General features: G+C 37.1%; 1 protein-coding gene and 1 long non-coding RNA gene across 2 annotated transcripts in view; one reads left to right on the forward strand and one right to left on the reverse strand.

The window, feature by feature from the left end:
- The window catches only part of LOC132523466 (uncharacterized), an 84,098-nt gene extending 64,743 nt beyond the window's left edge, over positions 1-19,355 (forward strand). The window contains exons 2-3 of the long non-coding RNA XR_009541528.1: positions 18,239-18,304; positions 18,429-19,355. This is a non-coding gene — a long non-coding RNA (uncharacterized LOC132523466). The remainder of the gene's footprint in view (positions 1-18,238; positions 18,305-18,428) is intronic.
- Positions 10,500-26,442, reverse strand: part of FKTN (fukutin) — a 55,827-nt gene continuing 39,884 nt past the window's right edge. The window contains exons 8-9 of the mRNA XM_060154693.1: positions 26,137-26,264; positions 10,500-11,602 (exon numbers count right to left, since the gene is read on the reverse strand). Coding sequence (XP_060010676.1) covers positions 11,389-11,602; positions 26,137-26,264 — 342 coding nt within the window. The 3' untranslated portion in view covers positions 10,500-11,388. The remainder of the gene's footprint in view (positions 11,603-26,136; positions 26,265-26,442) is intronic.

Genomic DNA, 26,442 nt, shown 5'->3' on the forward strand with positions numbered 1-26,442 from the left:
CCTGGATCTGAGTCTAGAGCTCTACAACTCCAAAGCTCTTGCTGGTCCCATCAAATCCTCTGGCCCTGCATTGTCCAGTATGCTAGCTACTAGCTATATGATGCTACTTAATTTAATTAAAATCAAAGTAAACAGTGGAGAAAAGACAGCCTCTTCAATAAGTGGTGCTGGGAAAACTGGACAGCATGTAAAAGAATGAAATTCGAACACTCCTTAACACCATGTACAAAAATAAACTCAAAATGGATTAAAGGGGTTTCCCTGGTGGTGCAGTGGTTGAGAGTCTGCCTGCCAATGCAGGGATACGGGTCCGTGCCCCAGTCCAGGAAGATCTCACATGCTGTGGAGCGGCTGGGCCCGTGAGCCATGGCCACTGAGCCTGCGCGTCCGGGGCCTGTGTTCCGCAACGGGAGAGGCCACAACAGTGAGAGGCCCGCGTACCGCAAAAAAAAAAAAAGGATTAAAGACCTAAATGTAAGGCCAGACACTGTAAAACTCTTAGAGGAAAACATAGGCAGAACACCGCATGACATAAATCACAGTAAGATCCTTTTTCACTCCCCTCCTAGAGAAATAGAAATAAAAACAAATGGGACCTAATGAACCTGAAAATCTTTTACACAGCAAAAGAAACCATAAACAATACAAAAAGACAACCCTCATAATGGGAGAAAATATTTGCAAACAAAGCAACTGACAAAGGATTAATCTCCAAAATATACAAGCAGCTCATGCAGCTCAATATCAAAAAAACAAACAACCCAATCCAAAAATGGGCAGAAGACCTAAACAGACATTTATCCAAACAAGATATACAGATTGCCAACAAACACATGAAAGGATGCTCAACATCACTAATCATTAGAGAAATGCAAATCAAAAACCCAGCAAGGTATCACCTCACACTGGTCAGAATGGCCATTATCAAAACCTTTATAAGCAGTAAATGCTGAAGAGGGTGTAGAGAAAAGGGAACCCTCCTGCACTGTTGGTGGGAATGTCAATTGATACAGCCACTATGGAGAACAGTATGGAGGTTCCTTAAAAAACTAAAAATAGAACTACCATATGACCCAGCAGTCCCACTGCTGGGCATACACCCTGCAAAGACCATAATTCAAAAAGAGTCATGTACCACAATGTTCATTGCAGCTCTATTTACAATAGCCAGGACATGGAAGCAACCTAAGTGTCCATCAACAGATGAATGGATAAAGAAGATGTGGCACATATATACAATGGAATATTACTCAGCCATAAAAAGGAACAAAACTGAGTATTTGTAGTGAGGTGGATGGACCTAGAGACTGTCACACAGAGTGAAGTAAGTCAGAAAGAGAAAAACTAATACCGTATGCTAACACATACATATGGAATCTAAAAAAAAAAAAAGAAAGAAATGGTCAGAAGAACCTAGGGGCAAGACGGGAATAAAGATGCAGACCTACTAGAGAATGGACTTGAGGATACGGGGAGGGGGAAGGGTAAGTTGGGACAAAGTGACAGAGTGGCATGGACATATATACACTACCAAAGGTAAAATAGATCGCTAGTGGGAAGCAGCCGCATAGCACACGGAGATCAGCTCGGTGCTTTGTGACCACCTATAGGGGTGGGATACGGAGGCGGGGAGGGAGGGAGACGCAAGAGGGAAGAGATATGGGGACATATGTATATGTATAACTGATTCACTTTGTTATAAAGCAGAAACTGACACACCATTGTAAAGCAATTATACTCTAATAAAGATGTTTTAAAAAAAATCAAAGTAAACATTTAGTTCCCCATTTGCACTTGCCACATTTCAAGTGCTCAAGATCACATGTGGCTCGTGGCTACTGTCTTGGACAGTGCAGTCAGAGTCATTTCTAGTATCAGAGAATGCTCTGTTTGACAGCACTGTTGTAGATATTCTCTGGTCTTCCACTAGGATATAGGGGAAACCTGGTTCCTAGCAAATTGTGACCGCATGACATGAGGAGAGGACAGCTTCTTAAAAGCTAAGCCTTTTGCTTTGTGAGCTCACCCTTCAGTTTTTCTAAGCAGGATCTGGCTGGATTAAACAGTTGCACAGTTTAGGCTCCAAAACAAACTCATACACACTCCAACTATGCGATGATCGTTCTTCTAAGACACCTGAAAGACATTTGGTGGTAATACATTTTCAGAAAATTAGTGAACCAGTCACCTTTCCTGCAGTATTCTCTAGAAAATATTCTCCAAAGTATTGAGACTAACTAGAAAAAAAAAAAAAGAATTTAAATAAAAAAAAACTGGTGATAAATATGAAATTAGTTAAAGTTAGAGAACTAAGAACAATGACACCAGCTGCTAAAGGGCTTTTGCTGATAAATATTCTTGGGGAAAAGTCAACTATAAAGGACACAAAAGAATGCGAAAATAAATTTTAAAGAGGGTTATTAAATTTACAGAGTAAATCAATAAAGAATTGGAGGAGAAAAAGAGAAAAACAAAACAAAAAGCTAAAAATCTGTCTTCCAAAGACTGAGACAAGATTATTCCTTTTAATTTTATTATGAAGAGTGTTACATATTATGAACGTTTATAAAATGTTTAAGGACACTCTAGTAAAATCATAGTCAAACAATGGCGCAAAGAACACATTTAAAAAGAAACCATAAGAGAGACAACTACAGTATTTGGTGTTTTCACTATTTAAAATTTTAGCCATCCTAATAGCTGTGCAGTGGTATCTCGTTGTGGTTGTAATTTGCATTTTCCTGATGGTTAACAATGTTGAACATTTTTTTTAAGTTTATTAGTTATCAGTACTGTCGTCCTCTATCTTTACTTCTCTATCATTGACAACTTTAACTCCTTCCAGAAAATGTTTTTACACTTACCACCTTTACTTAGAAGTTTATATATAGTTTTGGTATTTGTTACAGGGGGACTAGTAAGGGAAACTTTATTAAAGAGGAACTGGGAAGATACCAATTTAGATTAGAAATAAAAGGAGTAGGGAATTCCCTGGCAGCCCAGTGGTTAGATTCTGTGCTTTCACTGCTGGGGCTCGGGTTCAATCCCTGGTTGGGGAACTAAGATCCCACAAGCTGCATGGCATGGCCCAAAAAAAAAAAAAAAAAAGAAAAGAAAAAGAAGAGTAGTAGTAATTTTCAGTAAAGGTGGACATTTTCACAAAATATCTAGAAAATGATTTATTAAGGAAGAGGAATATGCTGAAATTCAGCAGATTTTGTATTTTTGTGTCCAAGGAAAAAAAATAAGATCCCAAAACACAAAGTATGATGTGGCAGAGCTGGCACCAGCTGAACACCTGTAAGCTCATACCAGTGACAACACAGAAAATGGTTTCTAATTATTAGCTGAGCAAGATCTGGTTTATTAATATTTACTTCAGGAAGATCACATGATGTGTTCATGGGAGAAATTATGACAAAGAAAAATTGTAACTTCTTCCCCTTCCCCATTTTATTGAGATATAACTGACATATCACATTGTATAAGTTTAAGGTGTACAACGATGATTTGATATATGTACATATTGTGAAATGATTACCACCAAAAGTCAACATCCATTACCTCAGTTAGAAATTTTTGTTTTCTTGTGATGAGAACTTTTAAGATCTACTCTCTTAGCAGCTTTCAAATATACAATATAGTATTGCTAACTACAGTTATCATGCTGTACATTACATCCCCAGAACTTACTTATATCTGGAAGTTTGTATCTTTTGACCACCTTCAACTAATTACCCCAGCCCCTACCCCCTGCTTATGGCAACCACCAATCTGTTCTCTGAGTTTGTTTATTAGAGTCTACATATGCAATCATACAGCATGTCTTTTTCTGACTTTTTTTCCTTAACATAATGACCTTAAGGTCCACCTATGTTGTCACAAATGGCAGGACTTCCTCTTTCTTGTGGCTGAATAATATTCCATTCTATATATACATCACATCTTCTTATCCATTCATCTGTTGATAGACACTTAGGTTATTTCCATACCTTGGCTATTGTAAATAAAGCTGCAGTGAACAGGGGGTGCAGATATTCCTTCAGGATAGTAATGTCACTTCCTTCGAATATATACCCAGAAGTGGAATTGCTGGATCGTATCGTTCTATTTTTAATTTTTTGAGGAAACTCCAAACTGTTTTCCAGAGTGGCTGTACCAGTTTACAGTCCCACCAACAGTATACAAGGTTTTCTTTTCTCCACATCCTCACATGCCCTTGTTAGCTCTTGTCTTCTTTGACAATAGCCATTCTAACAGGTGTAAGGTGATATCTATCTCACTGTGGTTTTGATCTCCATCTTCCTGATGATTAGTGATGTTGAGCAATTTTTCATGTATCTGTTAGCCATTAGAATTTCTTCTTAGAAAAATGTTTCAGTTCCTTTGCCCACTTTAAAAATTGGATGTTTTTTTGCTATTGAGTTGTATCCTTATATATTTTGGATATTAACCCCTTATTATATATATGATTTGTAAATATTTATTTCCAACTCATAGGTTGCCTTTCATTTTGTTGTTTTCTGCTCAGAAGCTTTTTGGTTTGATGTAGTCCCACTTGTTTATTTTTGTTTTTGTTGACTATGCTTTTGGTGTCATATCACTGACAAGACCAATGTCAAGGAACTTTTCCCCTATGTGTTCTTCTAGGAGTTCATGGTTTCAGGTCTCATATCTAGGTTTTCAATCCATGTTGAGTTAATTTTGACTGGTGTGATATAGGGATCTAGTTTCATTCTTTTGCATGTGATTATCCAAATTTTCCCAGCCCCACTTATTTAAGAGACTATATTTTCTCTATTGAGTATTCTTGGCTCCTCTGTCAAATATTAGTTGATTGTATATGCATGGGTTTATTTCTGGGCTCTCAATTCTATTCCATTGGTCTATGTGTCTTTTTAAATGCCAGTACCATACTGTTTTGATTACTACAGCATTGTATATGGTAATAATATAGCTTGAAATCAGGAAGTGTGATGCTTCCAGCTTTTTTCTTCTTTCCCAGGATTGCTTTGGCTATTGATTTTGGCTATTTGGCTAACGATGCTGAACATCTTTTTAATGTGCTTATTTGCCATCTGTATAGCCTCTCCAGTGAAATGTCTGTTCATATCTCTTGCTCATTTTCTAATCGGATTTTTAAAAAACTGTTGAGTGTTTTCTTTAATACATTTTAGATACTAGTCTTCTTTCAGATATGTAATTTGCAAATATTTCCTACTAGTCTGTAGCTTGACTTTTCATCCTCTTCTTGTAAGCTTTTGCAAAGCAGCAGTTTTCAGTTTTGATGAAGTACAATTTATCAATTTCTCCTTTTACTGATTGTGCTTTTGGTATGAAGTCTAAGAAAGAACTCTTTGTCTAGCCCTAGATCATGAAAATTTTCTATTTTCCCCCTTAGAGTTTCATTGTTTTATATTTTACATTTAAGTACATGATACATTTTGAGTTCATTTTTATATAAAGTATGAGGTTTTTTGTTTGTTTTTTTTTTGCCTATGGCTGTCCAATTGCTCTCGTACCAATTGTTCAGAAGACTATCCTTCCTCCATTGAATTGCTTTTGCACTTTTGTCAAAAATCAGTTGAGCATATTTGTATGCCAGTTTCTAGGTTCTTTGTTTCTGTTCCATTGATCTATGTGTCTATGCCTCTACCAATACCATTCTGCCTTGATTACTGCATTAGTTTGCTAGGGCTGCCTAACGTAGTATGACAGACCAGATGGCTTAAAACAACTTTCTTTTCTCACAGTTCTGGAGGCTAGAAGTCCAAGATCAAGGTGTTGGCAGAACTGGTTTCTTCTGAGGGCCTCTTTCCTTGGCTTGTAGATGGCCATCTTCTCCCTAAATCTTCACTTGATCGTCCCTCTGTGTTTGTCTGTATCTTAATCTCTTCTTATAAGGATACCAATCATATTGGATTAGGGTCCACCCATACGACTTACCTATCTCACCTTAATTTAGAAGTACTGTACTGGTGGCAAGATTACTATTTTACTAGATTGCTTAAGAATGTTAGTGGCTATTATTTCTACTGCAAGCTGCAAAAATAAACACAAAATATCTCAAGTGATTAGAAAAATTTTATTCATCGTCCCAAACTGGATTATATATTACAAATTCTGATCAAAATAATAATATTAAAGGCATTTTCAGTAGTACCACAAACTATCTGTACCTGAAGATAAAGTCAAAGTAAACTGGTAAGCATACACTGAAATTTACTCATGTTTAAAATATCACTTTGTTTAGAAAATTCACAAACACGTTTTCTGGTTATGATGAGGGATACATAAATAGCTACATATGATTTTCATTTAACAAACACATGAACTATTCCCCATGCTCTGAATGAGTCATCGTAAGTCTGCATACTCTTGTAATTCTCTTAATGGTACATGAGACAGTAGTTTATTGTTTTATAGAACAAAATACAGCACTTCTAATTCTCCTCATACTGCCTTTCAACCCCACTGTGAGAGCTGTGCATAAGAACACAGCAGCTTGGGTGGCTCATGGGTTCCGACATAATCTCTGCATTGGTTGGGTTGGAGGAAGGCAAGGAAGGCATTCTAAGATATAAGTTCTGAGAATATAGAAACAGATTTCTCATAGAAAAATGTATACTTGTCTACTTTAGCACAGGTACCGTACAAAAAGCATCATTATTGAATTGGTCTGTTTGACTTACAAACTATAATTAGGATTTCAGTCTGATGTGGAGCAGCTTAAAATAGTATCACATACCCTGTTGATTCTTGCCTAGTTGAGACAGAAACACAAATGTGGGGGAAGAAGGTAGAAAAGAGTATTTTCAATTCCCGTTTATTAATACTGACATAAGCATTCATCAGCACAGATAATTAAGTGAAACTAAGTATTCCAAATTCTTTCCCTCTCCAAATCATGGCTTATATCTGATTTTGGCTGGCAGAGATTTACTAACAAGAAGGTGAGGGTTCACCTCCATGAAAAGCTAGATTACTGAAACAGAAGTCCAGGGCAGACCAGGCACCAAATCTAGGGAGGTACGGAGAGTGACCTGCTTGGGACCCGGGAACTAGGTAGCATATGGGGATAGCATAAGGAGACCCTAGAGGACAACAGCTTCACCAATAAAATGAAAATATTTGTTCTATTTAGAGAAGGAGGCAATTTGGTCATGTCTCTGAATTCATCAACCATACAATTTGTCCTTTAATGCCTTGTTACAATGAAATGATTTTTTTTTTCCCTAAGCAAATTCAGTCATGCAACCTTCTGAGTAAGGTTTGTGTCCTACCAGTTTCTTTAATCCCATTTGAAGAATAATTAGAAAAAGGATTTGGAAACAAGAAATGGAACATTTCTTGAGTATCACCTAATTCTAGGCCTGATACTAAGCACTTTATATTTCATTTAATCCTAACTAAAACCCCTTAGAAGTATTCTTCATTTTGCCAATTCACTCATGTGGAAATTGAGGCTAAGAGGTCCCCACCATAAATCCCACACAATGAAGCGGGGATTCAAACTCAGGCCTAATTCAAAACTTTGTGCCCTTTTATGCTAACATGGCACTTTCCCTAAGTGACATGTTAGAAGTGACTTAGCCCGGGTCTTAGTGACAGAGGAGGAGGAAAGAGAAGTAGCTGCTGGGGCATTTCTTCAGAGAAATCCTTTTGAATTGGTCAAGAAATAGAGTTTTTCCCGTGCTTTAAAGTTGTTACAAATGATGGCTATGTTTTAGAAGGTGGGAATGTGGCACTTTCTCTGATCGTGTTTTGAGGGGAAGTTTCCCCAGGGGATTTATAATACTAAGAATGAAGGAACTGTTCATTTTTCAGAAGGTGAAACTAGGGAGAGACTTAGAAACATCTGCAGCCTTAGGACTGTGACATTGGGTGAGCATTTATTGGACTGTGGGAATTCATTCCAAGTGTGTTTCCCATATGCAGCTCTGGTCCCCAGTCTACCCCTGCTTTCCTGTGTAACACCTTGCTGTCCTATGTGCCATTTGAAGCTTTGTAGCCTGTAAGGCTAGAAACAATGGTTTAGGGTCACAAAAAAAAAAAAAAAAGAGAAATGAGCATCATCTATTCTCAATTTCTTGGATCCTCCATAAGAGACTATCAGTAAAGAGGAAGAGGAGGGAATCTTCAGAAATGGGCACTTACTAGACTGATGCTAATGGTTTCCTGGGGAAGTAGAGAGGTAAGCAGAAATGGGACACATCGTGAGCCTAAGGGAATCAGGTACTCCTGGATATTAGAAATATAATGACCAAAGGCTGATGCCTCCAAATATGAACTATTTCACCTTTTGGAGATAAGGCATGTTTTAGATAAAGGTATGAAGACAGTGTAAGCATTTTGGACAAAACACTCTTCCTTCGTCACCTCAGGCTCTAAATTTGAGCAGAAAGATATTAAGTGGGTGATGGCAAAAACATCCTGAAAACTTCTCCGTCAAGCATGTCAAGCAGGGCTAAAGATGTTGTGCTGTGATCAGTGAAACAGGCATGTGCTGGGAGTCATGGCATCCTTAGAGCCTCAACTCTTTCTTGCTCAAATCACTCCTTTCTGTGCTTATTTATTTAGCTATACAATAAAAGGGTTAGAATGAGTGTTGCAGTGAGGGCCCCTCTGGCCCTTAAGACTCAAGAGCAAGATGATTTTCACTTGAGTGTTAACTTGTCTGGGGGGAATGGTGGCACACATTCTGCCACCTAGTGGTCATATTTCAGGGTTTGCCCCACTGCCCAGCTTCTCAGGGATGCTCAATTTGGAGAACTGAGGTTTTATTCCAGGATCCAGATGTCAGCAGCTGCAGCAGAGGAGAGAGGGACAAGTGCTCCCTGCTTAGAGAAGGACTGAGTGGTCACCTGGTTGTCAAGTGAGAGGTTGTCAGTCTTGACTCTCAGGACCTCTCTGGGGACATCCATGGGTGCTAAACAAGTTACTATAAGAGGTTTTCTCCTGGTAAGCCAGGCAAACTGTACCTGGAAGTGGACAGGTTAGGAGAATTATTATTGGAATACTCAGGTGAGGAAAGAAAAGTGATCTGATAAGGTGTTGATGGTAGATCCAAGGTCTCTGGACACTCAGCAGAGTGCAACAATTAAGAAGTATAGGATGAAGTGTAGCTGAATCTGTAACAGAGCAAGCCTGGCCTTCAGAGTTTGGGGAAGGGCTTTCATTCTCCCAAGTTAGGGTAGGACCCAATGTCTGAACTCTGTGAAACCAGAAGGCAGTCAAAAAAGGTATTCTAGCAGCCAGTGGTCTACAGAGGGATGTATATGGAACCTCTGTCCACGCGGCCAAGTTAGCTTAGATATTTGAATGCTTCAAGACCTTGAACTCCGGGGACAGATAAAAAGAAATAACCTAAACAGGGGGTGGGTAAGACGCCCCCTGGCAAACAGTGGGAGTCCCAATTTGAAATGGGCAGAAATGTGTAGTGTATGCACTTTTAGACGCTAAGTACGAGCAAATGGTCCTCAATAAACAGGGTAGATTTTGCCCGGGAACACTATTATTACCTGTTACATTTTTTCAACCATAAAAAAAAAATTAGGTTCAACTATTTAGAATTTGGGTATGATTTCCATGGGCTGATTTTCTAGCAAAAAGAAAGCTGATTACAATGGCCTGTCATTTGGGGACAAGTTTACTGGTAATCTATAAAGGTTACCTGAAAACCTAAATTATGTTAGGTTTTTATAAGAAGACTCAGTGACTATGCACTGAAAGCTCATCCTAAGAGAGGAAGGTCATTGCTTACCATTTATCAAAAAAAAGTTTTTGCTGTTTTTAAAATTTGGAGTGGGGTGGTTGTAGCTTGTAGGTTTCCCCAACTTTGTTTTAGGAAAACTATCAGCCCATTCTCTCAGACCTTCTGGTTTCCATTTCTGACATTCCTATTATTCTCTAGTTTTCACGAAAATCTGCCAATCTGGTCCAGAAAGTAGTCCTAAGCAACCTACATAAAATGTAAGACTTAGCTTCCTATCCTGGGCAAAGAAAAAGATAGCAATGCTCTGTGCCTAATATCCCTTTACCTGTCACTTACAATGCATAATTAAAGTGACTCGTGAAGAGATAGGGAGACACAGCCATCCCAGTCCACTCAGGGACATATCTTGAGGGGAAAAAGGAAACTGGAGGGTTTCAGAGTAGGTGCTACTTTACAAAGTAGGGATGTCTGAGTTCTTGCCCCATTGATATTCAATAGATAGGACAACTAGGAACCAATACAAACTTTGCAAATACTATGATCTGGGGTGGGAAACAGCTGCCAGGTTTGCCACTTATCTGTATTTCGGAGTCCTGATGTAGTGCTGGAAGAGGAGAGTGAACAGGCAGGTTTACATACCATGGAAATTGGTTTATAGGCTATAAGTGAAAGATATGGAACTATGATTGATGAATGAATACACTGAGGAGTACCTTTAGAAAAAGTGGAGGTATTGCTATTAACACTTTAGGGTTAACATTAGAATTGGAGTACAAGGGTTATAAACTCAGAAAATATTAAATGACCATGAATTGCTCATAGTTTACCTATTGATTGAGAATGAAGTAAGGAAAATATGTTTTATGAAATCACCACCCTTTCAATATCATGTCTGGTAGCATGGTCTCACTTGAGTGATTTGTCAAACAAGTATTATCAGGTCAGTGAAAATATTCTCACAATGGCTGGAAATTTAAGCATCACACAAGCATAAGCTTTCTTTTCACTTCAGATATGAAAACAGAAGGTGTATGGAAATTTACGTACCTTTGACAAGGCTAGAAATAAGCTGTCATTCTCTTATATAATGCTCTGTGCTCTAAATCAATTCCACATCAGGGTGCTTGTAACAGGAATCTGCTAGCATCTTTTCTTGATGTCACCTAAAGTCTGATCACTTGAATATTAACTCAGCCTCCACACCTTAAAAGTAGCCCTAACATACAAGCTTACACAGGTTATTGTTTTTACTAGTATATCCTTCCTTAGCTGCACCTGGTAAGCCCATCTTCCAAAATGTTAATTATTTAACATTTTGAAAGCACTTACAGAGCATTTCATATTCTATATAAGCTCTTCAAAGGGTGAGGGTGTTTCCCTCAAAGGAAAACTGGGGTGCTTACCAAAGGTAGGGGGAAAAGAGGCAGGCATCTGTCTCACTCATCTCTGCTTCTCCACTGTTACCTAGCATTGTACCTGGTACATGGAGACTTTAATAAATGTAAAATGAGAGAATTAAATCAGTTGGCTCAGGAGTTAGGACTCTCTCTGTATCTTCAAACTTGTCATTTTTCTTTGGCTCCTACTTATGTTTGACAACTAGACACGTATCTTTTTAAACAGTCATCTCCCTTTTGTGCAGGAGGGGAATTCCACCATTTCAACCTACTGTGTCAGTACAACTGGATAACCTCATCCCACTCAGAAATGGGCCAGACTCCATTGGGCTGCACATTGTGGGGAGAGCGTTTCCAGTCCCATGTCCTCACAGGAACCTTCCAGGTCTTACCATAGTTGGCTTCGATGTACTCGATGGTTTCACAGGGCACACGAACCTTCATGTCTACAAACTCGGTCCAGCACAGTGTAAACTTGGGAAACAGGTATCTGTGGCAAAACAGGCAATGTGGAGAGGCGTTAGGCTCCAACAGCAGAAGTTTTAGCTAAAGAACCCACAACTACTGTACTCTTGGCTAAAGGACAGTCCTCTTCCACTAAATAGCTTTGGGGATAGACACAGGGGACCTTTTGCTGTTTCTGACTGTCCAATATCTCTTTCTTCTTCTAATGGCAATAGCACCCCAATTTATCTCCCCTATTCCCAGTCCATATGGGTCAGGAGGGGCTGACCTGACCCCTAGGCCCCAGAGATGGGTAAAAAAGACTCAGGCCTAACCAGAAAATTATAGTGATTGGGTCAGGGATGGAAATTTACACAAATTAGGCAAATGAAAATCAGCCTTGGAATTTCTTTTGGAACTATCAGGGGAAGAAGTGTTCTTCTGCTGAGGTTTCTAAGCTGTAGGATGGAAACTGAGCACTGCTAGTGGCCATCTTTGGTGTTAGCAGGGAGAGCCGGTCTGAGAATGAAGTCAAAGCAAAAAGTTGTCAAAAGATGGAGGAAAATGATAGAGGTCAGAAAACCCTGGGGAAGTGCTTGGATTTGGTTGTGGCCATTCCTTAAATACTGATAAATATATAAATATTCTTTTTGACTACATTTCTAATACTTGGAATTCGTAGTACATGGAGGGAGGCACATAGCAGTGAGAGAGGAAACAAAACCCTCCTAGTTAGCCAGAGAACCTGAATCAATCCTGGCAATGTATGACATTCTCCAGCAATAGCATCATAAATGCTTGTGTGTTTGTGAGAGGACATGTTAATTCCTGTCTCCTGGGTTTCACTGTGGTCCCAGATGGCTTTTGATGACCTTAGATAGCTGAAGGAGAAATTCCCAGGATCAGTCAGGATATTTCTCAAACTCCTTTCCTAACTCGCACAGTAATAAGAATTTCATACCACAATACGTGAACATGGTAAGACCCACTATATGTTGGCTTTTTGAGCAAAGCTTCACACCCCACCCCCTCCTCAGATGCAGGAATAGAGATCTAATGCTTGGATCTACTGTACTTCAACAATACTTCTCTTAAAGGAAACAGTTATACAAACCACCTTCTTCCTGCTCTGCCTTTTATTTTATCACCTCCCCTTTTTAATTTCTGTTCTCAGCCTCAAACTTACTTCTTTCTTGCTTATTTTTAATAGGTTACACATCATTAAATCTCCATCAAATCCAAACTGCTACTAAAAGAACCTAACTAAAGAAAACCAAAATAAGCATCACATGTGTAAGGTGAATCTTCTTTTCCTTCACAGCATGGATTTTCCAGGGAAACAGAGCAAGCACAACTCCAAGATGCTCTCCCAGGCTCCTCCCTTGCTTCCATCCCTCACGTGAACCCACCTTTTTGTTTTTTTGGCCTTTCTTTCTTTTTTTCATCTCAAATGTAAAAGAATATCTCTAAGCCAGCCCACTAGTTATAATGAATTTAACTCAACTTATAGCAGAATTATTTCAATTAGTAAGTTTCAGAAATTATACTAAAAAAACCCCATGTTTCTTAAAGGTACTTTGGATCAGTAAATGAAATTCTATATATTACAAAGGAAAGTTAAAACTAGCAGGTTCGTTAGATTTAAGTTCATATTTTAATGATATATTCTGTGTTGTTGCTTTCTGAGAAATGTTTCTTCTCTTCACAACATGGCAAGAACCTTCAGTAATGAGATTTAAAGTGGCAATAGCAGAGATTAAAGAAATTTAAAATATCAGAGGATTAAAGAAAAAAGGAACAGAGAAAAACCAGATGTCAAAGAGTAATCAGATTACAGAAATGGGATCTAACTGGGATGTTCTCCAAGGAAAGGTTAGTTCTCAGATATTTTGCTTTTGAATATTATTTTACCACCAGATGAACATAAAGCCACAGATGGAAATGAGAGGCTGAACATTTCTAAAGAAAGCAACAAGTCCCTTCTACACAAACCAATAGGTGCTGGCAGTTAACAGACAATACCAGCTGGCTTCTGTGAAAAGAAGGCCACAGCAAACCTCAAAGCTGAGGGAGAAATAGGATACAGCACAGCTCCACCATCTGCTGGTCCCAATTTTACTCCGCACACTCATATTCATGGACTTGCTTATTTTGTCGTGAGACATATCCATCCATCATCAGCCTCCACCCTCCCCGATCAAGATGCTGGTCAGCAGAATGTCCACCTGTCCCATCCTATCAAGTTGACACACTGAAGCTGAAATGAGGCAGAAATCATGGTCCATCTAGTAACATAGGCCAAGAAATGCCCCTCTTAAATATAATCCTCTACAGTCTCATCAAAGAGATGAAAGAAAGAAAAACCGTAAGTCCAGGATGATACAATGGATGAGAATACTACAAATTTTATAAAAGCTTTTATAAAATGAAACGTTCAAAGCTTTCATTGAACAATGAAAGATTTATGAACAAAAACAAAACAGTTAAAATATATAAGCAATCTTAAAATTACTCAAAGACAATTTAACTCAAATGTTAATTTTTGTCCCTAAATAAAAACATCCCTAAACTATCTTTGTGCTTTTATTTTCACCAAATAATTTTCAAGCCTTTCAGCAAAAAGAAAATTCCAGCTTCCTAGAAGAGGGAAGATAAACAATAAAATGTGAAAACTGATTGTAAAACGGGATTGTGGAGAGGAAAAGGGGGGGTGAGTGACTCAGAACAGCACATGCCATGTACCCTGTCCAGGTTACCAGTAAATAATGACTAAGACTATAATTAGAGTCAATGTTACCTTAGCTTTTAAAGCCCACATTAAGTTCTCCTAAGTAGTTTGTACTTTAAAGCTCTGAGATAGGATCCAAAATGTGAACAGATTTAAATTCAGACTAAACAACCCCAAATCAGAATATAAATTCAAGGGATCTTATCACACACACACAAAATCCTTCCATTCATTTTCTAGTTCATACCACTTTTACTTCTTTTTATTTTTGCAAAAAGCAGTAGTTAGAATTAAGAGTTAGTTGGAGAAGACCACTTTTTCCCTCACAGACATCCTTAAAATCTGTAAAACTACTTATTGGTGGTTGGATAAAGTAATTTCATCAGTTTAACTGTACCACCTAAAAACATAATTGCTAAATGAAAAGCGCTGTTTTTACTGTTAATTAGTTAGCTAGGCTAAGTGAGAGAGAGACATCATCAATGACAACTGAATCTGACCTTTTTAAACATAAGTTTGCATTAAACTCTAGAGTTGGAGCAGCAGAGCTTTTTTAAACAAGAATTTCCTGCAAAACAACACAATAATTTATTCTCATTACCAATTTTGTCTCTTCTTTTAACTCTTAATTTCTTTTTCTTGTGTTATTCCAGTGCCTAAGCCCTCCAGCACACTGCTTAATTAAAGCAGGGACAGCATGCATTCTTATGTTTTTTCCTGATTTTAACAGAAAGGCTTCTAAAGTTTTACCATTAAATACGATTGCTCACTCTAGATTTTTGGCATATTCCCTTTATTAGGTTAAAAAAATTTCAGATCCCCTTTAGTCCAAGTTTACTAAAAGGCCTTTTGCTGTTGTTGTTAATTATGAAATGTATCAAAAGTTTTTAATGTCATCTATTGAAACAATCACGTACTTTTTTCTCCCTTTAATCTTTCAAGTGTTGAGAATTACACTAATATACACACATACTACAAAATTCTATTCATTTGTTTTTCATTCAGGATATCTTCATTTGTGTTCACTAAGACAGTAATTTCCCTTAAAATTTTTTTTTTGGTACTGTCCGAGTCCAGTTTTGCTATCAGTCATAAAATGAATTGCTTAAAGCAGTTTTCTTTTTTTTCCCCCAAAATAAGGGAATAATCTATCCTGTGAAGGCATGGTAAAACTTTCCTGTAAACTTTCTAGGTCTTTTGGTAGGGGAAAAAAGGGGAAAGGAGGATTTGTGATTAGTAATTCAATTTCTTTAATAAGTTATTTAGAACTTCTTGAGTTAAAATTTTGTCATTTTCACATTTTCTCTAATATCGCATTTTAGACTGTTGTCTTAGTTGTCCATAGCATTTTCTTTTGAGTCAGTGTAACACAGTTGTTTTGGATCAATCTTGCTAGATGTCTACTTAGTTTACTACTTTTATAATTTGTTATCTTAAGAACTAGCATTTGGATTTGTTCATCTTTGAGAGTTTTTCTTTCTTTTTCTTCTTTTTTTGGCAGAGCCACATGTCTTGCAGGATCTAAGTTCCCCCACTCAGGATCGAACCCAGGCCCTTGGCAGCAAAAGCACGGAGTCCTAACCACTGGACTGCCAGGGAATTCCCATGATACTGTTTGTTTTTTATTTTATTAATTTCTTGTCTTGGTTTCCTTCCTTCACTTTCCTTAGACTGACTGTGCTGTTCTTTTCATCTCTTCAGTTGGTAGCTTAATTTTTTCAAACCTATTCTTTCATACTTGTTTTTTTTTTTCTCCTAGTCTCAGACCTTCCCAAGGGACATGGGATGGAGTGACTAAACGCACTCAGCTTGTGCCCCACTGATGGGCTTCCCTCCGCCCTACTTTTTAGACGATGGGGTGGGGGGTGTGGGTGAGTCTGAATTAGATTACGAGGCCCCCATACGGGGTACCTCACAACAGCCATTGAAATACTTATTGTTTTAAAGGCTACAAGTTTACCTCTATCCTCTTAACTGCATCCTATTTGAATCCTAAAACTTTTGTAATTTCCACTATGATCTCCTTTTTAATTCATTAGTTATTAAAGAGGGCATTTTAAAGCTTCCACACTTTTTAAAGATGTCTTTTAATTCTTGATTTCTAATTCAATTCCACTGTGGTCATACAATGCCATCTACTGAAATAATCATATTTTTTTCCCCTTTAATCTGTTAATGTGGAGAATTACACTCATACACACACACCTCACAAGAATTTTATTAATGCTTTCAAATGTATTGAGATTGCCTTCATGTTGTAGTACATGATCAACTTTTATAAATGCTCCATTTATAGTGGATAAGAAAGTACATGCAGCATTTGCTGGATGAATACTTTCATATATATATATAAATAATACTTTTATATATATATATATATATATATATATGTCAAATAGATCAAGCCTGTTGATTTTGTCCATATCTTGCATATTTTTACTAGTTTCTTCTTTGCTTGACCCAGCAGTTTTTAAAATAAAAGTATACCAAAATCTCCCACCAAAATTGTGACATGTCAAATATTCATCAGAATTTCATCAGTTTTCGATTTATACATTTCAAGACTATATTGTTAGAGTCATAAAGGTCATGAATATTATTTCTTCTTGGTGAGCTGTTCCTTTGTAAAATTATGTAGTGGGCCTTTTAATCCTTTAACAGTCTCCCCCACCACAACCCAATAAAATTCTATTTTGTCTGATAGTAAAATTACAGTAGAATTTTCTTTGGCTAATAATATTGGGGTATATTTTTTCTATTCCTGTAATTTTCAACCTTCCCATGTGATTTTGCTTCAGGTGTGCCTCTTCCAAGTATTTTATAGTTAAATGTTGTTTTCTATCTCATTTGATACTGTTTATCTTTTTGTAGGTTAGCTTAATCTGTGAATATTTATTGCAATAAATTATGTATTTGGACATATTTTGAACTCTAGAGCCAGACTATCTGGCTCAAATCCTGGCTTCACCAATTACTGTCGTGTGTGACCTTGGTCAATGTTTTTGCGCCTTAACCTCATGTATAAAATGAGGGTACTAGCAGTACCTCAGAGAGATGTTAGCATAGAATGAAAAATATTATAAATGTAAAGTGCTCAGAATAGTATCTAACACACATAGTAAGTGCTATAACAATGCTGACTAGTTTTATGATTATTTTTACATGTTTTCAGTTTACCATACTTTTTCTTTGCTCTACCTTTCCTACTTTCATTTAGAATGATAAAGGTTTATAAATTATCTTTTGTTCTGCTTGTTTGGAAGTTATAAATAATATTTCTATCCAGTAGTAATTACTGTTTGTAATATTTACTGTTTATTTTTCAAAAAACATATTTCATTACAACATTTTCTAATAAAGACTTAATGTATACAGAATCTCTATCCTCTTCCTAAACATGGGACTTAGTATACTTTATTCCTTGAACACTTAACAAATCGCCTCCTCCTCAACTTATTTTTGACACGTCTTTTTTTTGGTAAACAGGTAATGGCTAACAAATGTACTGACATATTTTATCCATTTGTGTGTCCACCATTTTTTCACATATATCATATCTTCCTTCTGTGTTCTTTAATACAGTTTTAAGTGTGGATCTGTGAGACATAAATTTTCTTAGTCTTTGTACATATGCAAATGCTTTTATCTTGACCTCCCTCTTGAGTATTAGTTTTAATTGTACGTAACATTCTTAGTTGACAGTTATTTCTCCTCAGCTTTTGGAAGATGTTACTCCATTATCTTCTGTCCTCTATTATAGCCAAGGTATATTTGCTGTTCCTTTATGAGCAATCTATTTTCTCTGGTAGCCTATAAAATTTTTTTGGTTTTGGTATTACTGTTTCCTTAAGAAGTATCTAGATGTAGATTTATTATTTATCCTGCTTGCCTGTCTTTAATTTGGAAATTCTCTTTATATACTCCTTCTTCATCGTTTACTTCATTCTCTTTTAGCTCAGCTATGCCTTTTAGACATTATTCATCAGTGATTTGTGTTTGGAGCAAAGGGAATATGGCAAGGTGAGGAATTATTGTGCCACATTAATTATATGTCATCAGCATCAATTTTGCCCATAGTTTTCTAAGCATTTCTAAGAAATCAACTCTTTGTTTTCTTTTCTTTTCTTTTTTTTTTGGTACGCAGGCCTCTCACTGTTGTGGCCTATCCCGTTGCGGAGCACAGGCTCCGGACGCGCAGGCTCAACAGCCATGGCTCACGGGCCCAGCCGCTCCACAGCACGTGGGATCTTCCCGGACTGGGGCACAAATCCGTGTCCCCTGCATCGGCAGGCGGACTCTCAACCACTGCGCCACCAGGGAAGCCCCTCTTTGTTTTCTTTTGTTTTTGATTTTTTTTTTTTTTTGGCCGCCCCATGTGGCTTGCAGGGTCTTAGTTGCCGGACCAGAGATTCAACCTGGACCCCCTGCAGTGGAAGCGTGGAGTCCTAACCACTGGATCTTCCCTAAAAACCAACACTTGAAAACCAAAGTTACAGCATGCTGACTAGTATTTTTTTAACCATCTCTTCCACTAAACCTCTCACAATCCTACCACTGATTATACAGAAGCAAAGGGGTAATAGAGGAATGGCTAACACTTTTCAGAGACGGGACTGGAATATAGTCTCTCTGAGGTCTTTGTAGATCCCATATGCCAATCCTGTCCCAAACTTCTAACATATAATCAGTATACATATAGCATATACATGTTTTGTAAGATAAAATTCTACCCATTGAACCTTGTTTTTCTGCTGACTTCCACTGTAAGTTGAGTGATTCCATCTATCGTATTGACAAACTCTCCTATGCAATCTCCATAGGACAGAACTAGTGAAGTAGAAGAAATTTATATCACCAATGAGTAGACAAATTAAAGCTTGTATGGATAGTTATCATTTAACACCTGAATGCACATACTTAATGACCATATCAAAGACTACTCATTTAAAGCATGCACAAGACTTTTCTTTAAGGCCAGAGGGAAAAACCTCAAGGCATTTTTATTTCTACTGCGTAACTTCCAAAAACTATATCTATAGCTCATCAACAAGTAATTAGACTCCAGCTGTGCTTGCTTGTCTCAGACAATTTTTATAGGATTCCTTTTTGGATATAATAGATAATGAAAAAAGGAGATTAAATTACGATTTCAAATTTCATACTAAATACAAAAGGCTTCGTTTATTTTGATCTCAGATTATCTAATTTGTCCAAGCAGATGCAAACGGCTCCAAGTTTATCACTACAATTAGGTCTGCCTTGATCAAATTCATGGCTTCTGGTCCCAGATATCCTTCTGTTTCTACTTGTGATCTTGAGCTCTTTTCTCTTAGTATCAATTTTCTAAGTCACAGAATTTTTTTCTCTGTCAAACTCTTAAATCAGTTTTTCAAGCTGCAATTTACACATAATGAAATGCACCCATTTTGAGTTTTGATAGGTGCATATACCTGGGTAACCACTAAAATCAAGATACAGAACATTTCTACCACCCTGCTTCCCAAAGCTCCCTGTGCTTTTTGGCAGGCATGCAGTCAGTCCACCCTGGCCCCTGGTGATCAATGACCTTTTCACATTCTTGATTGGTTTTGCCTGCTTTACAATTTCAAATAAATGCAGTTACATAGTACCTACTCTTCCTATTTGAATTCTTCCACGTAACATAACTTTTGGAAATTTACCCACGTTATTGCATATATTAGTAGTTGGTTCCTCTCTGTTGCTAAGTAAAATTCCACTGTTTGAACATACCATAATTTGTTTATTTGGTCACCAAAAGATGGGCATTTGGGTTGTTTCCATTTTTTGGCTACCATGAATAAAACTGCTGTGAACATTTGTGTAGAAGTCATTTAGTGAAAATTTGCTTTTATTTCTCTCAGAATACTACCATATAGAATCTCTTACAGAATTATATTCAAACAACAAAACATACCACAGTCTTAAAAAACCAAATTTACTTCATATAAGTGAAAGGCCCGCTATTTATTCATTCTGAGGTAATCTTCTCTTAAAAAAACAAATAAAGCTCACTATACAAAGAACTGCCACTTCTATATATTGTATAAGAATACAATTACCATATAACATGCATTCAATGTTCTTCCCTCCATGGTTTGGAGGTGTTACTAAGGAGACCCAAGACATAATCTAAATGTTGTAAAATATGAAGGTATAAACAAAGTAGGAAATATAACATCATTTTTAGAAAAGCTAATGTTTTAAATGCACTCATTTAAAGAAATTATTCAAATTTGCCTTTTAGCTTCACAGCTGTAAGTACTTAAAAGACAAATGTGTTTTTTGAGAGCTAGAACTATGGAAGCATAGTATCAATCTATGGAGCGAGAGAGTCTATGAGTGGGGATTCAACAACCAACACCAGTCTTTAACTTCTTTTGAAGCAGTGACTGAAAACAACTGGGGTGACTTAACTTTATGGCTTTGATTCTCCAAAGGTGCTCCGTTGGATCAAGTCATCAATCTGGTGTCACCCTTTCATCTTAACGAGACACTGTAAACTGTGCTTAAGAGGAACTGGTTTTAATTTCAAGTAGGGTTCAGGTCTCACTCAGCCTGACAGATTTATCAGGACTGATTCTACCTATAACTCAGAAAGGACAGAAAAATCAGCAGAAGTACCCAAATACAGCATAAAAGAGGTAAAGGGAAAAGAAAAATCTATGGAAATTCAGAGGAAGGGGAGATTATTTCCATTTAGAGGTACTGAGGAGCAACCTCAAAATGGAGGCAACTCAATGGCAGATGCCCTCGAATGGCAGAACTGGGACATGAGATGACGTCTAATAAATAACCTGGCACTACTAGTGACACACTTAAAATCGTGGACTGAAATCAAGTTTCGAAAGGCTGGGGTCTAAATACACTGTGGTGTCTAGGATTTGATCCTAGAGCAGAGAAAGGACGTTAGATAAACTGGTGAAGTACAGATAATATTTAGAGTTTAGTTAACTGTAATGCACCGAGGCTGGTCTCTTGGTTTTGACAAATGTACCACAGTAACAATACATTAACATTAGGGGAAACTGGGTGACTGTATCCAGAAACTCATCTGTATTATCTTCTGTGAATCTAAAATTATCACAAAACTAGAAATTTATTTTTAAAAAATAGGGGGGAAAAAGGCAGGTAAAATAAAGCAAGCTGACAAAGATGACTGAGGAGACCTGTACAGCTGCAAAGAGACTTAAGGAGTCAAAGGAAAAACAAGACACTGAGCAGTAAAATCTTGTACTTTTATCAGAACATTGACCAATTACTCCTCTTTTTCTCAAATAGCACAATCAAGCAATAATAATAATTCCAGTTCTGGGAATCTGTTCAAAGAAACAACCCCTAATAAAGCTTTCACTTTATATATAAAGATGTTCACAGAATTTTTTAATAATAAAAAAATGGGAATAATCTAAATAGAATAATAGTTATATAAACCTATTATTAGACCTTTCTCCATATTCCTCCTAAGTCTCCCTAAGAAACTTCTCTATTTTTTATGCCACACTTCCTTGTCGCTGCTTCTAGATAGTTGATTTGTATCACAACTATACATGACACCTATTTAAATCACACCCTGCTGACAGAGTACTTTAATATTTGTTTCATGGTCTAGATTATGAGATCCTTGAGAGCAGAAACTAAGTTATATTCACATCAGAATCCTTAGCACATAGCGGTTAGTAAATAAATTTTGCAGAAATGAAATGTTAAATTATATAGGAGTCACACCTGGATGAGTCTAGTCTCACAGAGGACAAATCCAAATTTTTTGAAGATCTATACACTAAGCAGAAGCTGCATATATCAGAAGGCCTAAGTAAGCCACAGGTAGCCCCAGGGGTAGCAGATTTCCTATCAGAGGATACAGAGGTAGCTGTAATATTCTGACAATGTCAATAAATAGAAGGGCTACTTTCATGGAGGGAGTATTAACAATATGATAGAGATTGTGGTAACACTAACACTCTGTATGGGTAAGAATACGAGCTCTGAAGTGATATGGCCCTAGGTCTGAGGCTTAGCTCTGCCTTAATTTCCTCATCCCTATCATGAGGTGACAGTAAATCTCCCTTATAAACTTGTGATGAGGGTTAAATGAGATGATGCATATAAAAGCTTGGCATAGTGCCAAGCACAAAGTAAATATTCAATAAAAGTTAATTTTTATTATTACCATTATTATTGCCTCTTAAACTTCTGGCCTCTACTTATATCAGTTGATTCAGATGTGAAGGAAAGAAATAACCCAAAGGAATCTGGGCAGCATCTGTAAGAACTCTGAAGTTCTGGAATGACAATTTCACATCTGGAGGCATAGTTAATATATTCATCACTTTTTATTATTGGCGATTGGAACTTGAAGAAGAAAAATAAATATTAAAAATCCAGACAAGATTTAAGAATGGAATTTAGATTTTAGTTGAAAGTATAGATTTAGAGTAAGAATTGAAGATGGAAGAAATATGGGACCTGGGAAGAAAATGCTTGCCCAAAGAGTAACTAATCCAAGTTACCACTGTGTTGAAGGTCCAGTGTTTTGTATCAGTGCAACATATGAGTAGTAATAGTAATAGAATAATAATATGGTAATGATAGTTGCAGCCGTAGCTAATACTTACACAGTACTATGTGGCAGGTACTGTTCTAAATGCATTACTACATACATTAACTCATTTAACCTATTAATTCTTAGACGGAAGCATTTAGGCTTAAGAATCCAACAGGTCTGAAGTTAAATCTTGGCCCTACCTTAATGGCCAGGGGACCTTGGACAAGTTACTTCCCTTCTCTGGGCTTTAGTTTCCTCATAACTAACTGGGAGTGAGAACACCTAACCCACAGGGATAATGTGAGGATGATATGAGATTAAATAATAAATTACCTATCATAGTGCCTGATATCTAGCTGATACCTGGTAGCTATAGCTTTACATTGCTATCAATATTGTAATTATTATTAAATCTTATGACCAAAAACATCATTCTGAAGGCATGCAGAATAAAGTTTTGAAAGGGGAAACTTTTTTCTTCCTTCCTCATTCCTCTTCACCTTTTCAAAAAATGGTAAGCATCCTAAATTATTATTAAGCTTTTTCTCAGAATAAACTACACATGAATAAAAAGTAGAATATTATAAAGATAAAAAGACCCTTAGACTAGCTTTAAAGATTTTTCCCTCTAGGAACAATAGTGGTGAAAATTCTATAGTTCCTTAAATAGTAGTGAAAAGAATGAAAATGGCATACGGCTGGGGGAATCTTCCAAAGAAACTACTCCACACAACCATCCCCTTTTCTCTTCTCTGCCTTTTAAGGTTACGGTAACATGATAGAAAATCTGAGACTCACACCATCTGTTCAGGCAGTTCTATCACTGCTCATTTCTCTCGTTAAATAATCAGAACACTTTCCACTTCCCAAACACTGCTACCATAAAAAGCAGTTAAAGCACAATGAAAGAAGACTTTTCTAGCCAGAGATGTAGTAGTTAGAAGTGCATAGTTCTTTTGAGGTCTGACATGGGATCATGTCAGTGAGAAGAAAGAAATCCTTCTAAGAAAGCCTTAGAAGAAAAATTAAGACTAACATGATTATAATACAAGCTTCAGAAATTACTTTTCTTAGAACAAAGGTGACATTCTCATATGAGTTCTTGAAGAATAGGTGTGGCAGTTTAATATTGAGATAATTATATAGGTTTCTGATCTGTAAATTCCTTGTAAGACTAAGAAGAGAAATACTACTGCTACAGAGAGTATTAATAATAGCAGCTTATAATTACTTAGCACTCAGGACATGCTTAATTATCTTCAAAACCCTTTTTGTGTATTGACTCACTTAGTTCTTAAAACCATTCTATGTAGGAATTTCTATTATTGTTCCCATTTTACATTTGAGGAAACTTAGGTACAGATAATATAGCTGATAAAACAGAGAGCTGGGATTCAAAAGCAAGCAGACTGGCTCCATGCCTTTAATTTCTATGCTACACTATTTCCTAGTTTAAAAAAAAGCCTCTAAATTATGTGTTAAATTTGGCATCTTTATCATATTTGAATAAACAAACTATAGCTAAATGTCAAAAACACTTAGCTCCCTATTCACCTAGCCATAGTGAGAGTGTCAATTACAAATTCATTAACTTACTAATTTCTATCTTATAATCTGAGCTTACTCAGCATGAAGGTGTTTGTTGTCATAAAGCAAAATAATTTTTTATAATAAATGAGTTTCGGGAATATGCTCCAGGATCAGGGTCAATTGGGATACTTTATTACTTTGAGAAAAAGGTTTGGATTACTCTCAAACCTCCAGAACCAGTTCAACCTTACACGGAGACTCCCTGCCTTCAAACAGATTCAGTGATCCCAGTAGGGTATGTCTAAGTACCCAGGAGAAACCAGTCCAAGTTTGGAATTCTTCTTCTATGCTATGTAGAACATTCCCCAATGCTCCCAATGGCTCAAATTTATTCAATGATAGGAGCCCCAATCTCCGCTAGCTGGTGAGGGAAATTTATGCTACTGGTTATATAACAACCATAAGAATGACAACAATGATAGCAATCACATTAGCAATCATAATATTAATAATATTAAATAATAATAACAATGGTAACCACCACTTACTGATAATAAGTGCTAAGCATTCCGCTAAGTACCTCATACTGTCAGGTGTATTACAGAGGCAGTAGGGGGTAGTGATTAAAAGTATGAACTCTAGAGACAGGCTGCTGTCTGACTTATTCGCTGTGATGTTGAACAAACGACTTAAATTCTCAGTGTCTCATAGACTATCTGTGGTTGTTATGAGGATTAGATGTGTTAATACATGAAAAATGTTCATAGTAGTGCCTGATACACAGTAGTACTACTCAAATTTAATGGATGAGGAGCTTAATGTTCAGAAAAGCTAAAGGCCACAATTAGGGTGAAGCTGAGGCTTCCGGGGTCTGCCTGATTCCAGAGCCCTTGCTCTCTGGGTTCTCTTTCACATTCGTTCTCTCTCTCTCAGAACTGTGAACAGGCCAACTGCATCATAAAGGGCACTCAGTTACTCTAACTTCATTTTTGTCTTTCGTCATCAAGGAGTTTGACTATGGCAGTATTAAAAAAAAAAATGTTCAAAATGCCAATCTAACATATTGCAGTCCATCAATTAATTCAGAATTGAGACACTCTCCCCCCGCAATTTTCTATCTGAATCATGTGTCTTAAGATTATAATTGGCAGTGTCTTTCCTTTCTTGGTAGCACATAAAATAATGGTACATCTTACAATGCATATCACCTTACATTTGACAAAATATGGTAGCTGTTAAGCCCGATCACTATCCTTTAAGGATTAGCCCTCAGTCTATGTGTTAAAGGCACATTCCAGAGCTTGCCCAGCATTCATGACCTCAGCTCCAGCCAATCCCAATCTCCTCACTTAAACTTCATGTGACCTTAACAATCTCCTTCTTACTGACCCTTACCCATTCTCATCAAATTATCAAGCTCCTACAGCTCTAACAGCCAATCAGTTTTTTGGCTCAGGCTCTGGGCCTGATTTTTCTGTTCCTTATTTTGGCTTTCCGTTTCTGATGACTCAAGGGCTTCCAAATCACAATGACTCTATGGACTGACAAGCCCAGGGGCACTTCCTCCTCAGGGACTGTCCTTATAGGTAGTCCTCACTTCTCAAGCATAACTGGGCTCTCTGGCAAAGCTGAGAAAGTATCAGCTAACAGTGAGACTTGACAGTCTTTTTTCCCCCCCATTTTCAGTTACTTCCTTATTTCTATCTTCTGCAGTTATTACTATAGCCCCTTTTGTAAGTACTTATCTGATTCATACTTAAATTTTTTTCCTGTTTTGGCCTGAGTGCCTCCATTCCACATATAGTCAGTCTCTTCATAGAAGAAAAAAATGTCAAGTTTTACATCATCTTTTCCCTGGAAAGATAGTTCCAAGCTGTCTTCTACCTAGGGAGAAGATGAACATCTTCACAGACTGAAACAAAGGAAGTACATTTTTTAAAATTAAAAAAACAAAAGATTCTTATGTTTTATACAGAGAGAGTATAGGTTTCAAGATACTGTTTTTCAAGTTGGAGCACTTCTGAAATTGGGATGCATCAGTAGCACACCATTGTTTGATTTC

This window comes from Lagenorhynchus albirostris, chromosome 7, assembly GCF_949774975.1.
Source record: "Lagenorhynchus albirostris chromosome 7, mLagAlb1.1, whole genome shotgun sequence".
NCBI classification, from domain to species: Eukaryota; Metazoa; Chordata; class Mammalia; order Artiodactyla; family Delphinidae; genus Lagenorhynchus; species Lagenorhynchus albirostris.